The sequence below is a fragment of the Grampus griseus genome (genome assembly GCF_964374135.1).
Source record: "Grampus griseus genome assembly, chromosome: 1".
NCBI lineage: Eukaryota > Metazoa > Chordata > Mammalia > Artiodactyla > Delphinidae > Grampus > Grampus griseus.
The window spans coordinates 167,510,748-167,531,352 of record NC_139017.1 but is presented as its reverse complement, the minus strand read 5'-3'; the positions used below and the strand labels follow the sequence as shown (position 1 = coordinate 167,531,352).

Sequence of the window (20,605 nt, the reverse complement as noted above, 5' to 3'; positions counted from 1 at the left end):
TGCAGGCCCATGCTCCAGGTATAGATTTCTACCTGCCAGAGGACAGCCAAACACCTGGGTGTGAGAGCAGTCATCACAAGTGCCTAACTGGGAGTGGGCGTGTGACGTCGGGGGAGGGTGAGTCACCTAGCTGCTAAGCAGCACAGCATCACCACGCTGCCATGGAGATAGCAGGCAGACAGGAGGGAGGACGGATGTGCAGCCTAGAGGCAAGGAACGGGGGACAGAGCCTCCAGCTGATGGGACAGGCCAGGCAGACGGGCCTCATGCTGGGTCATCGGCGAGCAGAAACCATCTGGGCCGTCACCAACCAGGGCTCTCCCCGGCTGTTCAAAACTCTATGCTCACGTGAAGTTGCGAGGAGGTGGGACATTGCTTCCATGCCCCGGAAGACAAAGGGAGAGGGCCTTTTTCATCCCGGGCCCTCCCTTCCACTCCCTCCCCCTGCCGCCCACCTGACAGGTTGCTGGGGCTCATCTGCTGAGCCAGAATCGCCCTGAGCTTCTTGATCTCCTCCTGGTACTCGCGCAGGAGGGCATCCTTGGGGTCCTCGTTGATGCGAGGCTTGTTCCTGATGTTCTTGGCTCGGTTGGCGTAGCGCAGCGTGCTGAGGGTCTCAGCGTAGTTGTTGTCAGCGGGCGACAGGCAGGCCACCATCAGTGTCTTGGTGTTGCCGCCCAGCGAGTCCTGCAGCAGCCGCGTCAGTTTCGAGTCCCGGTAGGGGATGTGTTTGCAGCGCCCGTCCACCAGGGCCGAGATGACGTTGCCCAGCGCCGACAGCGACAGGTTGATCTTGGTGGCCTCCTTGAGCCGCTCCCCCGTGGCACCCGTCTTGGACTGCCGCTCGCTGCCTGCCAGGTCCACCAGGTTCAGCTTGCCTGCCCGGAGGTGGTCCTTGCCCCGCTCATCTGCAGACAGACCAGGCAGAGGGGTGAGGGCCCTGGGGTGAGCCCCACGGTAAGGAGACCCTGGGTGCTCCCCACCCACCGAGGGTCTCATTTCAGCTGCACAGGAGCCCCATGAAGGGGGTGCTAGGATTGTGCCGTTACAGTTGAGAAAAGTGAAGCTCAGAAAGGGCATTTAACATGCCTAAGGTCACACAGCTTCCAAGAGCAGAAGCCAGGGCCAACTGACTCCAGGGAGCGGGGGCTGGGAGGCACAGGCTGCTCTCTGAGTGCTGCAGGATTTCTTACGGCTATCGAGACAGCTCTTACAGATTCCTTGTGAGGCAACGGCGGGGCGGGGCGGGGTGGGGGCAGTGGGAGGCAGTGAGGGGATATGATTGGGTCACCAGGGAGCTGAATCCCTCAATGCAAAAAACATTCGCTTTGGAGAGCCTTGGACCCAGTTCCCATCCAAGTCTTGCCTCCTACTTGCTGTGTGACCTTGGCAAAGCCACGCACCTCTCTGACCCTCAGTTCTCACATCAACAAAATGAGACTAACGATAGCTCCCCACCAGCGTTGGTTGTTGGAAGGAGCAAACGGACAGCACGCTTGTACGGAGTCCACACAGGGCCCAGCACACAGCAGGGATTCGTTTGCCCTGAGAACGAGCCCAGCTCTGCAGCGACCGCAGCTGTGCTGGCAGGGCAGACCCGTGTTCTGGGGTTGACGGGAGCCGGGCACTGGCTGGCAGCAGGGGCCTGGAGCACAGGTTTTGAAGGCAGAGACCTGAGGGATCTGGTCTCGATTCTATCCCTCGGCAGCTGTGGAACTCAGGGAAATTAACTCTGAGCCTCGGCTTTCTCTTAGTAACATGGGAATCTAAGACCCACCCTGAGGGCTGTTGTGAGGATTACACAGAGAGCACGGGCGTGAGGGGCTCGGGGTCATGCCTGGCACGCAGCAAGTGCTCCTCAAATGACAGCCTGCGGCTCTTGATACTATTAATAATTCTTACTGTCACCAGAGGACATGGTAAACGGTTCCAAATGAAATAGGGGGGAGGAGCAGGGGCTTCCTCCTTAGTTTCCTGCTGGCTGAAACCAGAATTGGCCTGGTTTTGCCCATGAGCACAGCTACCTGAAGTAAAAAGGTCTGGCTGGCATCCAGTGGAAGCTTGGACATGCAAGGGGCTTGATTCTTTGGGCTATTTTTTTCTTAAGGAGCAGCAGGAAGGAGGGACTTGGAAATGCCCTTTTGGAAAGCTCTTTGCAGAATGTACCGGGAGCCTTAAACAGGTTTGTACCCGTGCCCCAGGAGGCCTGCTCCAGTGAATCTAATCTGAGGAGATGACTCTAAAAGCAGAAAAGGGGACTTCCCTGGTGGCAGAGTGGTTAAGAATCCGCCTGCCAATGCAGGGGACACAGGTTCGATCCCTGGTCCGGGAAGATCCCACATGCCACGGAACAACTAAGACCATGCGCCACAACTACTGAGCCTGTGCTCTAGAGCTTGCAAGCCACAACTACTGAAGCCCGCGCCTAGAGCCTGTGCTCCGCAGCAAGAGAAGCCACCACAATGAGAAGCCTGCGCACCACAACGAAGAGTAGACCCCGCTCGCCGCAACTAGAGAAAGCCCGTGTGCAGCAAGGAAGACCCAACGCAGCCAAAAATAAATAAATAAATACATTTTTAACAATAAATAAATAAAAGCAGAAAAGGCTTTGTACACAAAGATGTTCATCATGGCATTACTTACAACACTGAGAAACCAGAAACAGCATTAAGAGCTTGTAGGAAAAAAAAAAAAAAGAGCTTGTGGAGGGCCGGGTAGAGGAGGGTGCTGACTGATGCGCGGTCCTTCAGCCACCTTCCATGGTCAGGAAGACATGGCAGGAACGATGTGGGAACATTCTTAGGGATGGCATGGGAAATGAAACATGGGGAAGAAACTTTATATAGAACAGAAGATTTTAAGAGTGTTTAAAATTTGCACAGGGGAAAAAAGGATCAAAATAACATATGCTTAAATGTTAATGGTTGTGTTTACGAGTAATTTCCCCTACCTTTCTCTAACTCCTAAATCTTTATTGAACTTATTTTATAATGGAAATAAAAAACATCTTTAAAATTTTTAAAAAGCCTGTTTGCAGGCAGCCTGCCTCATCCTTCAAACCCATCTGCAGAGACCAAGAGGCACCCCACAGGGCCACTCTCTCCTCCTTCCTCCTGATCTGTCCTCTCAGGCCCTAGTCCCTGCCCCCACCTACAGCATCATCATATGAGGAGGTGATCACACCACCCGCCCTCCCCATATCATCACCCCTGGGGGAGACTCTGACCCAGCCAGCACCAGGGGGTTGGCCTGGAGCCAGGTCACCACACAGGTGGGCAGTGTGCTGCTGGGGGTTCCGTCAACCCAGGCCTTGACCTTGGGCTGGGATCTCTCCACAAGTATGCTCCTAGTTGGGCTGAGGCTGCTTCCTGCTCCACTGCTCTCCAGAGTTCTGTTTGTGATGAACCACAAACTTGGAGGCAACGGCAGTGTTAGTGGGAAAAACCCAGATGTCAGAGAAACCTGGGTTCAAATCCCAGCTCTACCACTTAGCAGTTAAGCGGTACCTTGAAGCACTTAAGTAAGACCTTGAACAAGCAGGTCACTTGACCTCTCAGAGCCTCTGTTTCCTCATCTGTTAATGGGAATGATAATGCCTGCATTTAGGACTGTTGTGGGCTTTAAATAGAATGAGGTGTGTAAAGGACTCAGCACAGCGTCTATAGGTGGCCTGAAATAAACGAGTTCCTTTCCTTCTTCTTTTTCTCAGTAACTCTTCCAGAAATAAAGAGTGAGATGGCTTTGGAGTAGAGAATGCTAAAGAAAGAGGAGAGGGCTTCCCTGGTGGCACAGTGGTTGGGAGTCTGCCTGCCGATGCAGGGGACACAGGTTCGTGCCCCGGTCCGGGAAGATCCCACGTGCCGCGGAGCGGTTGGGCCCGTGAGCCATGGTCGCTGAGCCTGCGCGTCCGGAGCCTGTGCTCCGCAACGGGAGAGGCCACAACAGTGAGAGGCCCGCGTACCGAAAAAGAAAAAAAAAAAAAAAAAGAAAGAGGAGAATCCTAAAGTTCTGGGTGGCACACACTCTGGGGGCAGACCCCTGGGATAGAGGCCCAGCTCGAAGACCTTCTAGTTGTGTGACCGCGATTTCCTCACTCATCTGTAAAATAGGGATGATATGAGTATCCACCTCATGGGGTTGTTGGAAGGAGCAAATGAGCTAATGCAAATACATTGCATGGCACGTAGAAAGTGCTCAATGGTAGCTACCAGTATTATTATTGTTGTTGTTGATGATGCTGTTTATCCTGGAAACGTGGGTCCTGGCACAGGGACAGTCCTCTTGTGTTTCCTCCAGGCAACCCCAGCATCTCTTCCCAGTTGCGACCCTCGAGGCTCCGAGTGGTGAAGGGTCTGGGCTACTAGAAGCAGGCACCCGGCTTGGTGGTCCGGCCCCCTCCGTCCCCACCCGGCCCCACATACCCACCGCGTAGATCTCGATGCTGATGGTGAAGATGGAGTGGGAGCGGGAAGAGTCCTTGTTCATCAGCGTGTAGCCAACCGAGCGGTTCTTCCAGCCCGTCTCCATGACGCGCTCGCACTGGGCCACACTGTGCACCGTGTGCATGGAGAGCCCCTTCACGTACACCCCCTTCTCCGAGTGCTCCTTCAGCTGCGGGCAAGAGGCACGGGTCAGGGCTCCCTGGGGAACCTGAGGGAAGGGCCCAGCTCCCACCACCTCTGCCCTCCTGCAGGGCGGGTTGGCACCTCGGATTCCCTGTCACAGGTTGGGGGTTTGTCCTAGGTAGAACCAGCCTCAAACCCACCCCCGCCTCTCCCTTGTTGTGGGACCTTGGGTCAGTGACATCATCTCTCTGAGCCTCCGTTTCCACATCTGTAAAATGGGTACAAGATACCTATCCCTTAGGGAGGTGGTGAGGATTCTGTAAACTAAGGCTCGTACAACGCATGGCATGATGCCTGGCACATGGTTACTGCTCCATAAATGGCAGCCGCGGTCTCACTGTTGTTGTTAGTGCTGTGGTTGTGAAGGCGGCTTCTGGTCTGGGGCTTCAGCTCCCGGGGGCCGACCCTGTCTGTAGTCATTCACCCAAGGGCTCTGAGTGCTTCTCCCCTGACCTGCCAACGTGGCTTCTGCTCGCCTCCCTGCCGCGGCTCCACGGCAACAAGAATGTTCCCAGACCCTTGGATCATGGCGGGTGAAGGGCCATTTGCGCCCAGAACTCCCACTGGCCCCCAGCCCTCAGCACAATGGCAGCGAGTAAATCAATTTATCTGACTGCTGCGTGCTTGCTCTCCAGGCAGCTGAGCCGTTTTGTTGCTGACACAGAGCTGTGAAAAGCAATGTGAGAGGAAATAAAACCACTCTGGGAAGAGCAGAATGAATTAGGACAGAAGTCATCTGTCCGCTGGTCTGAGCCAGAGTAGGCTCAGATGCTTTGCCCCGGGGCAGCTTCAGGGTCCCAGGTGGGGCTGGGCCCCTGCTGCAGAGCAGGGCGGGGGGCAGAGGGGGGCAAGCACAGGCTTGCCCTATCTCCCCAAGTCCGGAGAAAGAGCCAGACCCAGACCGAAGGACTGGGTTTCACGGAACAGATAAGCGACGGAGGCAAAGAAAGGTTAAGTGGCTTTCTGAAGGTCACACAGCTATTAGTGGCAGGGCAGCACTGGGGTCACCGGCAGTGGAAGACTCCAGAGGCAGGGCTTGGAGAGAGGCTGCAGCATCCTGGAGTAACTGAAGTTTGATACGACAAAGGGCTGACCTTGACCTAGAAGGTGGCTGTGAGGACGGAGCTCAAAGGACAGGAGCAGGAGAGCCTGCAAACAGAGCAGGGCTTGATGGTAGCCTGGGATGCTGTGTGCCTGCTTTGGTCACTGCCACACTCTCAGAGGCTAGACGCCTGCCTGGTACATGCTAGGCGCAGGTGACGGATGGCTGCTCCTGGCCTCAGGAAGAACGCAGTTTCCTATCCAGTCAGACAGACCCGGGTTAGAAACCTGGTTCTGTGACTTGCTAGTTGGGGAAGTCATTTTGCCTCTCTCGGCCTCGGTTTCCTCATCTGTAAAATGAGGATGATAAATCCTATTTCCACAAGACTTTTGGGAGGATCGAAAAGAGAATGGATGTGAAAGGAGCTCTGTGGGGGTTTCTGGAGGGGGTTCGGTGAACACAGATACCAAGAGGATGAGGCCGTCCTCTCCAGCCTGAGCAACCTCACGAGCAGGAAAGGAGGTCAGGGGAGGCAACACCTAATGTAGGGGTCTCCCTCCCACCCTATTTTTAGGCCCAGGAGGGCTCGCCCCCTCACCTCCCGACCTTCTGGATCCCTCCACCCCTCCCCTGCTGTTCCGGCCTCCACCCACCTCCCGAGCGTCAGGCGCCAGCCCCGCCCCGCATTCCTTGGTAACTGTTCCTCCCGGATGCCAGGCGGAGCGCGGTCGCCATGGCAACCAGCTGGGATGCGGCCGAGTGCGGGGGCGCGGCGCGCATGCAGGACGGGACCACAGCCGGCCGGGAAACGCCCCCATGGAGGTGCGGGGTCCTGCCACTGGCCCGACGCCGGGCCAACTGCAGCGGGAACCAACTGCAGAGGCCCCTGAGGGCCCCACCTCCGCCACCCAGCACTGAGCTGGGTTCCGTGATGGTGGTTCGTGGTGTTGGGGGAGGGGGTGTAATCGGCTTCCCCAAATCCCTTGCTGGCCCTCGCTGATCTAACCACTCTCATTAGCAGAATTACCAGGCCCTGGGCTGTGCTGTGGGGCCTGGCCACCTGGGTGCAAATTCTATCTCCACCCTTTACTGACTGTGCCCTTGGGCTGGTTCTTGAACAGCAGCTCCTCCTAAGGCTGTTGTGAGGGTTATACAGAACCCAGCTGTCCCTGCTCTGAGAGAGCTCCAGGCACCCATGGGCAATGTCTCTGAGCACATCTGTCACTGGCGGCCTGGCTCACCAAGCCTGAGGCCTGTGGTCCTGCTGGACCACGTACAGGCAGCTGCCAGCCCTTGGGCCCGCAGGGCCTGGGTAACCGAACCCATCCTAGGGTCCATGATATGGAGGAAGTGGAGGGGGCTGGCAGGGGCCCCGATGCTGCAGGCTGGCCTTTCGGGGCCGAAAAGCAGGAGCAACTCCCTGTGCCTTGCTCCCGTCCCCATGTCCCCGTCTGGGGGCTGAGTTATGACTCAGCTGCTCCAGCTCCAGGAGAGAGAAGACAGTGGAAAGACCCCAGCTGGGTGGCTGGAGGTGCCTGCGTAGAAAGGGCAGAGCACTGCTGTGTCTGCGAGGAGGTGAGGAGGAGGGGGCTGGGGGCCCGTCCTGGTCTGGACGGGGACTGGGGGTGGGGGAGTTCACACCCCTGTGGGCCTGCTGTAGTCTGTGGCCTGACCTCCAGGGCCTTCCCAGTAAGTCTCTGTTGAATGGATGACTCAACTCATGAATGTTCCTCCCTCACATGGAACCCCACTACTCGCTTCTCACTGCCCCCCGGGTTTCCTATACTTCCCACCCGGAAAAGTCTGGGAGGAAAGCACCTGACGACTCAGATCCCACATATTCTGGTATTAGCGCCATTACTAGTAATTTGCTGTGTGACCTTGGCCAAGTCCCTTCCCCTCCGTGGGACTCAGCTTCCTCAACTGTACCATGAGAGGACTGGACTTAGAAGCTCTCTAAGGGTCTTTCTGGCTCAAAATTTTAAGGATTTTCCCACTATCTGGCCAGCACAAGCAAGTTGTTTTTCAAAACGGCTGCTCCCTGGGGTCGGATTTGTTCAGTTGGGCCATACAATGGTTGCGGGTCAGAGAGGAACTCACAGTCCCTCCAAATGAAGCCAGGACAACTGGAGGGCCTAGGGGCAAGTGGGGGGCTCTGGATCTGAGCAGGGAAACAGCCCTGCCCCACATGCATGGGGTGGGACGGGACCCAGGTGATCCCAACGTCCTGTCCAATCTAGAGGTCAGGGAGGGTCTGGAAGACTGGGGGGCATCGGCAGCAGCCCCTTTATCTGGTTCTGCGCCCCCTCCCGTGGCTGTCAAGGCCTGTTCCCTGGGGAGATTTAGGCAGTTGGGCCACGGAAAATGTCCAACCCTGACTCTGTGGCTTCCTAACCTAGTGGCCACAGGCAAGTCACCTCCTCTTTCCCAGCCTCCTCTCCTCATCTGCAGAATGGGAACCTCCACAGCAACCTCCCAGGACTGATGCTCATTAATGACTGACATTCCCCCAGCTCAGGCATTCTGACTCTGAAGGAGGCAGTTCAACCTCCACCGCTGGTTGTGGGCCTCTTGTGGGGGGCCTGGAGGCGGGCATTGGTTTCTTGGTCAGATAAGAAGCCCCAGAGTCTGGGGGCAGCCACCAGCATGCTGGCCACAGATCTGGGTCAGTCTCCCCTCATTGGGCTCCTCCTTGGACTTTTTTTTTTTGGCCACGCCGTGCAGCATGCGGGATCTTAGTTCCCTGACCAGGGATGGAACCCAGGCCCCCCGCATTGGGAGTGAGGAGTCTTAACCACTGAACCACCAGGGAAGTCCCTCCTCCTTGGACTTGACCTGGCCCATCCAGGATTCAGAGAGTCCCAGAGGGGAGACATAACCAAGCCTTGCCCAAAGGTCCCGGACCTGGTCCAGCCTTGCCACCACCTGGCTGTCCAGTCCTGGCAGGTCACTTGACCTCGCTGGGCTCCCCAAAGGGTCAGCCATGTTCTGCCTTTTTTTTTTTTTTTTTTTTTTGCGGTACGCGGGCATCTCACTGTTGTGGCCTCTCCCGTTGCGGAGCACAGGCTCTGGACGCGCAGGCTCAGCGGCCATGGCTCACTGGCCCAGCCGCTCCGCGGCATGTGGGATCCTCCCGGACCGGGGCACAAACCCGTGTCCCCAGCATCGTCAGGCGGACTCTCAACCACTGCGCCCAGGGAAGCCCCATTCTGCCTATCTTGATAGAGCCCTCAAAGCATCTAATTCTGCTTCACCCAGCTGGGAAATGATGTCCTTTCATTCTGATTCTAGCCTTTCAGGAGACTGAGGACAATTTACGAGGTGAGCAATGCTCAGTGACCAGTTGGGCCAGCCCTAGTTTTTTCTGTCTTGAGTCCATTTTGCAACCCCCAGATCATATTCCTCATCCTTTCTTGGAATCCCAATGGCACGAAAGGGCTCACACATCGAGCCCCTACTATGCGCTGACCCTCTGCTCAGCAGCTCACCCTTGTTACCCTCGTCAATCCTCACAACAACATTCTGAGGTCATATCATCGATCTTTGGACACCTCCACACCAGACCCCTTTCAGAGGGGGACAAGGTCCCAGAATCTGAGCCCATCGCATGTTTGCGATGCAGGAACCTGATGTCACACAGATCTGGGCTCAACTCCAGGTTTGGCCCAGCTCCCTGCAGTTGAAGCTTGGGCACGTTAATTACCCTCTGTAAACCTCCCTTCCCACGTCGGTAAACTGAGGATAATAATATGGGTATCCCCAACTTTCTCTGAGTTCAAGTCGGAAAGAAATCCGATTTTCACTTTTACCAAAAAAGCCTTTATCGTACTAATGTCAGTCTTTCATAAAAGCAAAGTGGAATCAAAACTTTGGAAAGCAGGGGATACTCTTCCCTTTATGCCATTTCAGCTTTTACAAAACACTCGCTCTGCTTTCTGAGAGTGGGGGAAACCTGTATCTACCTAACGAGGTGACTGGGAGTATTAAATGGGATAACATGCCTAAAGCAGTGAGTAAACAGTAAGTGCTCAAAAAATGATCACTATTACCTTTTAAGCTTGAAAGTCCCTTAGAATTTTTCAAAATAATTTTTTAGAAGTGGAACCCTTTTTTCAAATGAAATCCGTCACCAAATTCCATCTATTTCAACAGATGTAAGTGGCACTGCCCCAGAGAAGGCCTCCCCTCCCCTTGCGCGGTGTGGAGAGGCCCAGTAACCCCTCCCCTGCCTCACAGACTCTGAGACTACTCCAAAATTCAAGTTCAAAACTCCCCATTCTAGTCTGAACCAGCGCCTGTGTCCTCAGGACCCTTCCCCATATTTCTGAGGGAGCACCCCCAATGCCAACCTCCCCCTCTAGCTGCCCCCACCCACCCCTGCCGGGGCTGCACCCACCTCCAGCTTCTGCTTGGTGTCAGTACCCAGCAGGTCACGGACGTCTTCATTGTAGATCTCCAGGTAGGAGGCCCGGACCAGGAACTTGGTGTTCTCTGCACACTGCAGGGAGAGCACAGATACCTGAGCACCCGCTGCCTGGACATCACAAAAGGACATCGTGGCAGGAGGTGTCCCCAACCTCACCTGACCCCGCCTGCCTGGCCAGCTCTCCCCTCCTCTCTGGCTTCTCAGAGGGGCATCATTTTCCTACTGCCATGGACCCATGCTCTCTCTACAAGCCTCATGGGAAAGGAAATGGGAGAGGCCTCCCCACTGTTCAGGTAGAGAGACCAAGGCCACGGGGAAGGCCGGGACCAAGCACTGGCCCTGGGCTAATCCCCGGCAGTTCTTCCAGTTGCCTGATGTTCCTGTGGGTCATCAAAATGAGTCCCAGGTGTAGTACAGTGGGCTCTGCAGCTGGCTCGTCCCTGCTCTGCCATTTCCCAGATGCAGGAATCTCTGCGCATTCATGAGTGGTCAGCAGGGCACGTCTCACCTGCAGCCCGGACACTGGGATAACTGGTCTGGGCCCAGCCCATAAGGGCTCCAAGCCTTGGCTTCCCTATCTCAAAAATGAGGATAACAGCTACCTCCTGGGCCAGGGTGGTCGTGAGATAATTATGCAAAGGACTTTGCACAATGCTTGGCCTGTAGCAGCTGCTCAATTAAAAAAGGAAGCTATGATTGTTTACAGCCATTTCTTGGGCCAGCACTCTTGGTCATCATATCCATGTGAAGTGTTATACGAAATGTTAAAATCCAAAAATGGCAGGAGGAAAACACAGCAGGTAGAATTTTCTCAGCTTTAAGTTCTCCCATCACCTCTTCAGAAACCAGAGCCTGCGTCTGTCTGCTCATCTGTGCCGCGTCAAGCCCGCTCTGACCGCATCCCACAACCGCTGCCCAGGTCAAAAGTGCTCTGGGATCATTCACGGTAACGCCTGGGGAGCCCAACCCTGCCCCTTCCATCCCCCAGGCCCATACCTGGACGCTCTCAAAAATGTGCTCGAAGGCCCTAGGGATGATGCCTCTTTGGCAGGGTGGGTCAGGCAGGCCCTGCATGGTGAAGGACTTCCCGCTGCCTGTCTGGCCGTAGGCAAAGATGGTGCCGTTGTAGCCCTCGGTGACGCCCTGTGTGGGAGGACACAGCCCAGGGCTCAGCTGGCCGAGCTCAGCCAGGCTTGGGGCCAGGCCCGGGGCTGCAGGGCTGCCTCCTGACTCACAGACTTAGGGCCCCTCCCTGGCTCTCCCACCACGGTGGCACAGGGCTGGGGGAGGGCAGTGCAGAGATGAACGCGGCACAGCTCTGTCCTCAAGGGGGTCACTGCGCGGTGGGGTGGGAGACTGTCCCTGTGCATGGCTAAGAGCCTGGCCGCCATCCTTTACTGACTGTGCCCTTGGCCTGTCCTTATTCAGGCACATGGAGCCTCAGCTTCCTCATCTGTAACAAAGGGTAAGAACAGCACCTCCCCTGAGGCTGTCGGGAGCTGTACACAGGAATTATTTCACGTGCTGGCACACGAAGTGCTGGCACACAGAGGTAGGTGCTCCCTAAATGTCTGCCTGGAACGTGCGGGAGACAAGACATATACACGTGATCCTCATATGAGGCGGAGGTGCATGTAATGATGGCGTACAGGACGGGCAAGGAGAGGGAGTGCCAAGAGGGGGAGACAGAAGGTGCAGGAAGCGCCAGGCAAAGCTTCCTGGGCAGGTGGAGGAGAAAGGGGGAGCAGAAAGGGTGGCTTGGATTTTAACAGGTGACAGGAAGAGGAAGGCATTCTAGGCTGAGGGGACAGCCTGAGCAAAGACCAGAGAGGTGAGAGGCTGAGAGCAGGTGGAACTTGGGCGAGGGGGATGGAGACGAATCTGGGAAGAAGCAGGAGGCAAACCAGGTGGCATACCCAAGGGCATCCTTCATTCACTGATGCGATTGTTCTTTCCATAGGTACCGACTCTCTCCTCTGAGGGGGACTGTGGCTGGTGACAGAGCCATGAACAAAGAAGACACCCTAGTCCCTGCCCTCACCCAGCTCATGAGATCACAAATTCTAGAACTTAGTATGGGGGCAGGGGAATCCTGTGTTAGAATGTGGGCCCAGAGAGCTGTGCCCAGGCCCCCAGGGCCCAGGTGGCATCTGTGCCCGTTTCCACTGCAAAGGCACATCCTGTAGGGACTTCCCTGGTGGTCCAGTGGGTAAGACTCCATGCTCCCAATGCAGGGGGCCCAGGTTCGATCCCTGGTCGGGGAACTAGATCCCACAGGCATGCCGCAACAACGATCCCGGGTACTGCAACTAAGACCCGATGCAGCCGAAATTTTTTAATTAAAAATATTAAAGAAAGGGCTTCCCTGCTGGTGCAGTGGTTAAGGGTTCGCCTGCCAATGCAGGGGACGTGGGTTCATGTCCCGGTCCGGGAAGATCCCACATGCCGTGGACAGGCTAGGCCCGTGAGCCACAATGTCTGGAGCCTGTGCTCCGCAACAAGAGAAGCTGCTACAGTGAGAGGCCCGCACACCGCGATGAAGAGTGGCCCCCGCTCGCCGCAACTGGAGAAAGCCCTTGCACTGCACAGAAACAAAGACCCAACGAAGACCCTTTCTAAAAAAATACATTAAAAAAAAAAAAAGAAAGACCCATCCTGTAGACCATTGCGGGGCTCGGGATCCCCAGGGACTGCTGGGGAAGGAAGACTGGAAGTCACGATCCGCAGCTCATCAGAGGGCCAGGTGCTACACACCAGGATGAGGCCCCTGAGGTGTGGGAGAGCCGTGGCAGACCAGTCACCCAACCAGGAGCCTCAGAGGCAGGGCACGCGAAGCCCCAGGGACAACACGGTGCAGTGCCTGGACCATCAGTGTCACCCAGACCTGACAAGGGATTCTATATCAAAATAAATATTTTATATGCACTGTCCAGTAGGGCAGCCACCAGCCACACCACAAGTGCGCCTGATGCGACTGAGGAACTGAATTTATGTTAATTTACATTTAAAAACTGAAGCAGTGTAAAATATTTTCCCATCAAACACAACTTTATTTTTTTGTGTTTCATTTCATTTGAACTATGGACACTTAAACACCTGAACTGAGATGTGCGATAAGTATGAAACACACACCCAATTTCGAAGACTTATTATGAAGAAACAATGTAAACTATCTCCCTAATAGCTACTATACCATGATAGTATCTATTATTATGTTTTATTGAAATGATAATATTTTGGATACTATTGGGTCAAATAAAAGGTCAAATAAAATGGATTATTAAAATTAATTTCAGGGACTTACCTGGTGGTGCAGTGGTTAACAATCTGCCTGCCAATGCAGGGGACATGGGCTCGATCTCTGGTCCAGGAAGATCCCACATGCCGGGGAGCAAATAAGCCTGTGCACCACAACTACTGAGCCTGCGCTCTAGAGCCCACGAGCCACAACTACTGAGCCTGCATGCCACAACTACTGAAGCCCGCACGCGTAGAGCCCGTGCTCCACAACAAGAGAAGCCACCGCAATGAGAAGCCCACGCACCGCAGTGAAGAGCAGCCCCCACTCGCCGCAATTGGAGAAAGCCTGCGCGCAGCAACGAAGACCCAACACAGCCAAAAATGAATAAATAAATAAATTTATATTAAAAAAAATCAAATAAAACTGAAATTCAGTTCCTCAAAAGCAATAGCCTCATGTCAAGTGCTCACTTGCCACATATGGCTGGTAGTCCCTAACTGGACAGCCCAGATACGGAACATTTCCACCACTGCAGAAAGTTCTGCAGAACCACGCTGCTGTGAAGTAGAAGACAACTTTACACGCATTAAGGCAAAACATAAGATTTCAGAAACGCTTCACCCATCAACTGATACCTCCAGACCCACCAGAGACGTGCGCACACACGGAGCAGGTCCTAAACGCCAGCCACTGTCCACCCCGGGTTCTGCCATGTTCCCCGTATTATTATTTACTAAATGATTTTCATGAAATCAAACTGTTAATTGACTCTCCTGTTAACTTGATGTCATCCTCAGCAGTAATTCCCGTGAAGCTGCATTACAGGCTGGACATGCTAAATATTTCTTCTACTTCTCATTAAAATCAACGCGTAACTATTGAAATTGAAATAACAGCATCTGTGCTAAATTGCCTCACGTCCCCTTTCTGTCCTCTCCCAAACGAACAGTTTTGTGTTCCATCCAGGGGCCAAATTCTACTGCATCGATGTCTCTGGACACCAGGCCCGTCCTCAGTCTGTCCTGGTAGAAGCCATGGGACCTGGTCCCCGCGTGGGTTGGGTGGTGGGTCATCAGAGGCGACTCTAAGGTCATGGGTGTGAAGCGGGGAGGACGGGGAAATGGCAAAGCCACTGGCTGGGAAAGAACCCACAGACCAGGCAGCGGGCCAGGTGTGGAGGCGAGGAGCTCAGGGTAGGACATGCTGAGTCGGCTGAAAGGTGGGTCTGAGGTGGACAGCTCCCAGGACAGTGGAAGAGGTCACCCAGTGACAGAGGAGATCAGGAACAGAGCCTGGATTTAAGGGTGGGGGTGGGGGTGGGGAAGGGAAGGGTCAGTCCGAAGTGCTGGGGGCTTCGTGCAGTAGGAACTGAAGGGAAGGGCCTGGGCAGGAGGCTGCTTGGAGGTGGTCAGAGCCCAGCAGGAGAGACACACAGCCGCCCGGCCTAAGGATGCAGCTACTCCTGGCTCCAAGTTGCTGAACCATGCTTTGCATATGATTCACATGCCGCTCATTTAATAGAGGCAGCAGGATGGGGCATGGGGACCTGGCACTGCGCTGGGGATCAAAACCACCAGTAACTCATTCTGTGACATTCAAGGTCTCCGTTTCCTCGCCAGGAATGATCCCTCCAGCTCTACATATGTCTGGTGAAGATCAAATGCTACATGCTGGTCTCCACCTGAAAGGCCCTTTCCTCTACCTTCTTGCCTGGCTGACTCCTCTCATCCCTGTCTCAGCTTAGATCTCACCACTTCCAGGAAGTCCTCCCTGCTTTCCCATCCCCTCCAAGCCCAGGTTTGCTAGCCTTCTCTATGCTGCCAGAAAGTCCCCCAGGATTCTCCTCTCACTCATCACCCTGGCTTGTAGCTACTAGCTTAGCTGCTCCCCCACCTGATCATGAGCTGGCTGAGGGCGGTGCTCCCCACGCCTAGGATGGGGCCTGGTATGAGAATACTATCTGTTAGCTGAATGAATGAATGAATGAATGAATGAAAAGGAACATATGTCATGTTGAGTTTGAGGCTCTGTGGGGTGACTGGAGGTAGGGGTCTGACAGAATCCCCTGTAGCAGTGAACTCGGGACAGAAGTGAGAGCTGGAGATCTGAGGTAGCCACTGTCTCCTTAGGTCTCCCCCTCTGGGCTGGGGCTTCCTGGGAACCTTAACCAAGGGAGGCTTGCTCAGGGGAATTATTTCCACGATGCGGAGGGGAACCCATGAGCAAGGCTGAGGCCCTGGAGAAGGCAAAGCCAAGGAGAACTCAATCTCGGAATCTTCCAGTCTCTGAGGGGCGACCCTGGACGGGGAAGCAGAGGGGCCCTGGGGACAGAGCTACAGCAGGTTGCTGGAAGCATCAGGGTGGCTGACTCTGACTCACCGTGCAGAATGGTCTTCTAGGAGCTAAGAAGCCAAGGTGGAGCAGGCAGCTCTGGGAAGAGAGAGCTCCTGCCATCCAAGGACCATTCAAGGTGGACATTCAAGGACCCGGGGTAGGGGGGCGGCTGGACCAGAGGACCGATTCTGGTCCCTTCCAGCCTGGGAGACCAGGATGGTAGGACAGCCTGGCCATCCCCAGAGCGTGGTACCACCCTCTGGGGAGAGCTGCCCTCTTTCCCTGGGCATCTTCTACAGTCACGCCCTCACCACTGGGGGGCTCTGGGTTCCAGAACACTTCCACCCTCACAGGCGGTTTTGACTGTGGCCAAAGGAGGTGCTCTGGGGGATGCTAACTGGCCTGCCGGCCAAAACAAAAAGGTTCCACAGGCAAATACCTTTTGGAAATGCTGGGTTAAATAAGCCAAACTATTTTCTCCACCGCAAGACTCCCCAGAGCCTCAAGTACCCTAATGTGCAGCTTCAAGTGAGGGAGGGTGTATGCAGCACTTCCCAAACTTTTCCTTTTTTCCTGAAACAACCTGTGACATCTCACTTCACTAGCGATTCGATGCACAGCTGGGGAGATGGTGGTAGCAAGGAAAGAGCCCTTGGGCCAGGAGTAGCTCCAGCCCCACCTCCGCCAGAAACTCACTGTGGGAGCTTGCCATGTTTCCTCCCTATGGGCCTCAGTCTCCCCATCTGTGAAATGTGAACCTCCCTGTCATGCAGCGCCAAGGAGCTACGTAGTGTGAGAGTGTGAAAAAAAGTAAAAGCCCTATAAGGGGCAGAAACTGTTGTGGCCTCGCTGTTCTTCAACCGCCAAGGAGGAAGGTAAGTCAGACCAAAGGTAAAGGGTTTCCAGTTCTCCAGGACCAAGGCCAGGCCAGCAGCCTTCTCTCTGCAGAAGCAAGGAACTAGTGAGGGGGCGGAGGAGAAAGGAGAGGGGGAGGGGGAGGGGGAGGAGACCTGGGGCTCTTAAGAGGAGGAGGCTGGGGAAGTGGCTGGAGCTTTTAGAGAAGTCCTGAAGGTGTTGGGTGAGGGTGGAGGGCAAGTGGTCTTGGGGGCTGGAGTTCCTGTGGGAAGCAGGCTGGAAGGATGGGGGTGAGGACCAGCCTTGGCACTGGGGGCAGTGGAGACATTGTAGACGGGTTCCAGCTGTCTGCTGACAGAAGTCTTCAGACTAACCTGCTGCTGTCCACCCGCGCCCCTCCAGAAGGGCCTTCCCGCCCTGCTTGCGGGCAGGGCAGTCCCTCAGGATCCCTCCGAGTGGTTCCAGGTCCCCCAGGTCCTGCCCAGCGGGTCCTCGGAGGCGGCCTCGCGGGCGTCCTCACCTCCACCAGTGGGTAGGCGATTTCGTTGTAGATCTGCTCGGTAAAGTGGTCCATGTAGTAGGCGCCGTCGAAAGTGAACTGCTTGGGGGGCTGGTCGACGGCGCCCGGGTTCTGGATGAAGCACTGGCCGCGCGCGGAGTCCACCGTCACCACAGGCTGGCAGTTCAGCTCCAACTCCCGCTGGTTCATGGGGCGGCAGCGCACCACCACCTTCACCGACTCCGAGGCCATGGCGCCGCGGCGGGGGTCCCCGGGGTGCGGCCCGACGTGGACGCCGCGACCAGGACACAGGACCTCGGGGCGGGAGCCGCCGGGGCGCCGGGGCCGGGGGGCGGGGCCTCGCGGGCGGGGTTGGGGCGGCGGCGGGGCGACCGGACTCCTTGGGGGACGCCTCGATAGGAGGGTAGGGGCCGCGGGGGAGTCTCAGGACCCGAGCCGGAGCCGCCGCCTCCTCCCGCTCCCGGGCTCGCCCGTCCCTGAGGCCCAGACCGGGCGCGGGCAGTGGGGCATCAGCGCTGCAGGCGCCGCCGCAAGACCAGAGTCCCCGGAGCCGCCCCAGCCGCCCGCTAGCACGGACGCCGCCACGGCGTTCGCGGTTGCTGGGCAACGCCCCTGGCGTCACAGCCCGTGCCTCCCGAACTTCCGCGCGTTCTCCGCGCCCGGCAGGCCCCGAGAGCAACCTCCGGCTGGAGGCCGGCGCGCGGGGGCGGCCGTCGGGGAGGACCGGCACTGGCTTTGCTGGAGCATCTGCCGGCTCGGTGCCAGATGCTGCACAGCCGTTTTCTTCTCCAGTCCCCACAGTCCCAGTCCAGAGAGGTTAAGCAGCTTGCCCGAGGTGGCCCAGGGGAGGCCAGGCTTGACTGCACCTCGGAGAGAAATACTAGAGGAGAGGCCTCATCCGGGGATTAGAGACCTACTGAGAAAGGCAACAGGACCTTGCTGCCCTTTATCCACATCCCTGTATTGACTCGGGAAGGCTGTCCCAGAGCCTATCACAGCCCCGGGGACAGAGCAAAGCTTCCCTCTAACGCTGCCCCTTGTTTTCATTAAGACTCAAGATTGAGAAACAAAACAAAAAACTTTGAAAGCTGGTCTTTTGGTTGGAGAGGCTACCTGGCCTCTCTCCCCACCCCCACCCCGAGCACAAGTCCCTCCAGAATAGCGGCCGTCACACCTCCTCTACGCTCCCCTTTGCACAGAAATTGTCAGCTACGTGCCTGCCGGGCACGGTGATAGATGCCGCGAGACGGCCCAGTCCCTGCCCTCCAGGTGCCCAGAGTCTAGTGGGGGAGGCTGACATTTGAAACAAATGTCCCACAAACAAAAATCTCATAAATAAGAGTGTTAACAAACTAAAGGACCAGTTTTATGGAATATCTAGCCAGGAAACCTCCCCCAGGCCGGGCAGGGGTCAGGGGGCAGTCAGGGCAGGCTTCCTGAGACTGAGAGATGGTAAGGTTGAGGAGTTAATCAGGTAAAGGAAGAAGAGGAAGACGAGGAGGCTTGTACAGGCTGTGCAAAGACCCTGTGGCACGTTGCAGGAGCAGAAGGAAAACCCGAGTGGCCAGAATATAAGGACTTGAGTCTTTTTCCCGTAGGAAATACCCACTGAAGGTTTTAAGCAGTAGAGTCATTGCTTGAATCTACCTACCCAATTCCTTCAAGACCTCCTGAGCCCCGGAGGACAGTATCTCTGTCTGGTTCATCATTCAGCAGCAGTGGAAGGTATGGTTGGCAAACAGAAGCGAAGCCGGCAAACCGGACAAAGACCTCGCCTTTCTAAGGAAAAGTCTGTACTATACAATCCGAAGAAATGCATTTTATTTATTTCAAGTCCACACAGTAAGGAGAGCTGGGCTACCCAGGGGGCACTGGTTGGAACAGAGAAAACTGTGGTCTACAATTGAGACATTGAGGCGTCTGCACATGTGGGTCAAAAACCTTTGTACTGTGTGATCCATAAATGCTGTGCGAAGGAATGTTAAAGTACTTTGGGAACATTCCTGACACCTTGTCCACACAGATAACTTGTGCAACAAAATCCATCCCTTACAGAGGTTAAGACCAGTTATCAGGTCTTCTTAAATGTGTGCGACTCCAGGGCTGTAATCCTGGGCCCCATGTCACCAAACCCCTCTCCTTGCCAGGGAAATGGGAGCCTGGGGCCTCCCACGAGGGACCAGGGCTTTGCCCAGGGAGGAGATGGGTTCTGGTAGTAATGGCCGTAAAATGAGGCTGGGTTCCCACTCACATTCAGTATAAAATCAGTACTGTGGTTCCAGTGAAAAGAGCCCCCAAAGGACAGCCTCCTCCTATCCCTTGTGACAAGAGTGACTAGGCCCCAGCCAAGACCATTTGCTGAGCCGGAGGTTGTAAGCTGGGAACACCAGGCCTGAGCTTCTGAGGCTCCTCCCTTCTTTTTATTCCGTTGGGGTTGCCCTCTTCCTTCCAGGAGTCAGAAGTCTGTTACTTTCAAGACGCTGAGCGGTCACATCCCCTCCCCAGATGGGGGAGAGGGCAGCCCCCAGACTCATGACTTGGCCTCTGCCTCAGGAACAGAAGTTCATCCAAAGTGAACTTGCTCCCTGTCTTAATCTGGTAGATTCATGCCTGTCTGTCAAGTTTACTTATACAGGGGAATACCCAGATCCGTCGTCAGTCACCGCAGGGCCATTGCCTTAGACTAGCGTTATTTCCCTGGATGGACCCCCACTGCCGCTGAGGCCAAGTACCCTCTGGCAGGGCCCACATCAGTTCTATCTTTGGATGATTCCTCCCTGACCCCCATCCCCAAGGGGGCTGGCCTAGTGAAGTGGCCCCTGACAGACGCCCATTAAGGGAAATGCCACCATTGGGGGGCTTCCCAGGCAGCCACCAAACCCAGTCTGGCCTGCAGGATGAGTGGAGCAGGACCCTGGTCACCCCTCTAAGCCTGCAGCTCACTGCTGGCCCCTCCCGGTCAAATGGCCAAAGAAAGTGAGCCTGCGGGGGGGCAGGGGTGTGTGGGCGGGGATGAGACTGGGACATCCCTTCCAAGTAAGCAGGAACCACAAGCCCGTGGATTTGAGTGGAGAAGAACCAGCCTTCCTAGTCTGAAGGTTCACTGAGATTCTCTGCCCTGTCGGCCCATTCACATCCCTCTCTGCACACAGGCGTCCACCTGCATGTGGGCTTTGGGTGGCATGGCTCTTTGTCCGTCCTGCCCTTTCTGCACCCTCTTAACCCCCACTCTTCAGAACTCAAGAGAAGACTCCTTTAGCCTCAAAGGACATGGGAAACAGGCCTCGCTCCGTCAGCCTGGATGGAGCCTCCAAGCTCCATCACGTCATCCCTGTTTCTCTCACGGAGAGGGTGGCTCGTCCCCATGCCTTCGCCCAAAGTGAGAACTCACTCCTGCCTCCCCAGATACCTCTCCCTCACATGTCTGGCTGCCTGGGTCAGGAGCTCTCTGGAGACGCCCAGTCAGGGCCCCAAGGCCTGGCCTCCTTAGGAGAGGGCTCCACCTCTGCTGGAGCAAACCTTCCCGCCCACCTTGGAAAGCTCCCCACCTAGGAGTAAGGTG

At 55.8% G+C, this 20,605-nt stretch overlaps 1 protein-coding gene across 3 annotated transcripts in view; it reads right to left on the bottom strand.

Moving 5' to 3' along the window:
- The window catches only part of KIF17 (kinesin family member 17), a gene marked incomplete at both ends in the record, with an annotated part of 47,560 nt that extends 30,286 nt beyond the window's left edge, over window positions 1–17,274 (bottom strand). For all 3 annotated transcript variants that reach the window (XM_082679178.1, XM_082679179.1, XM_082679180.1), the window contains 5 exons: window positions 456–908; window positions 4,422–4,611; window positions 10,064–10,165; window positions 11,090–11,236; window positions 17,044–17,274. In XM_082679178.1, coding sequence (XP_082535304.1) covers window positions 456–908; window positions 4,422–4,611; window positions 10,064–10,165; window positions 11,090–11,236; window positions 17,044–17,274 — 1,123 coding nt within the window. The remainder of the gene's footprint in view (window positions 1–455; window positions 909–4,421; window positions 4,612–10,063; window positions 10,166–11,089; window positions 11,237–17,043) is intronic.
- Between the last annotated feature and the right edge of the window lie 3,331 nt (window positions 17,275–20,605).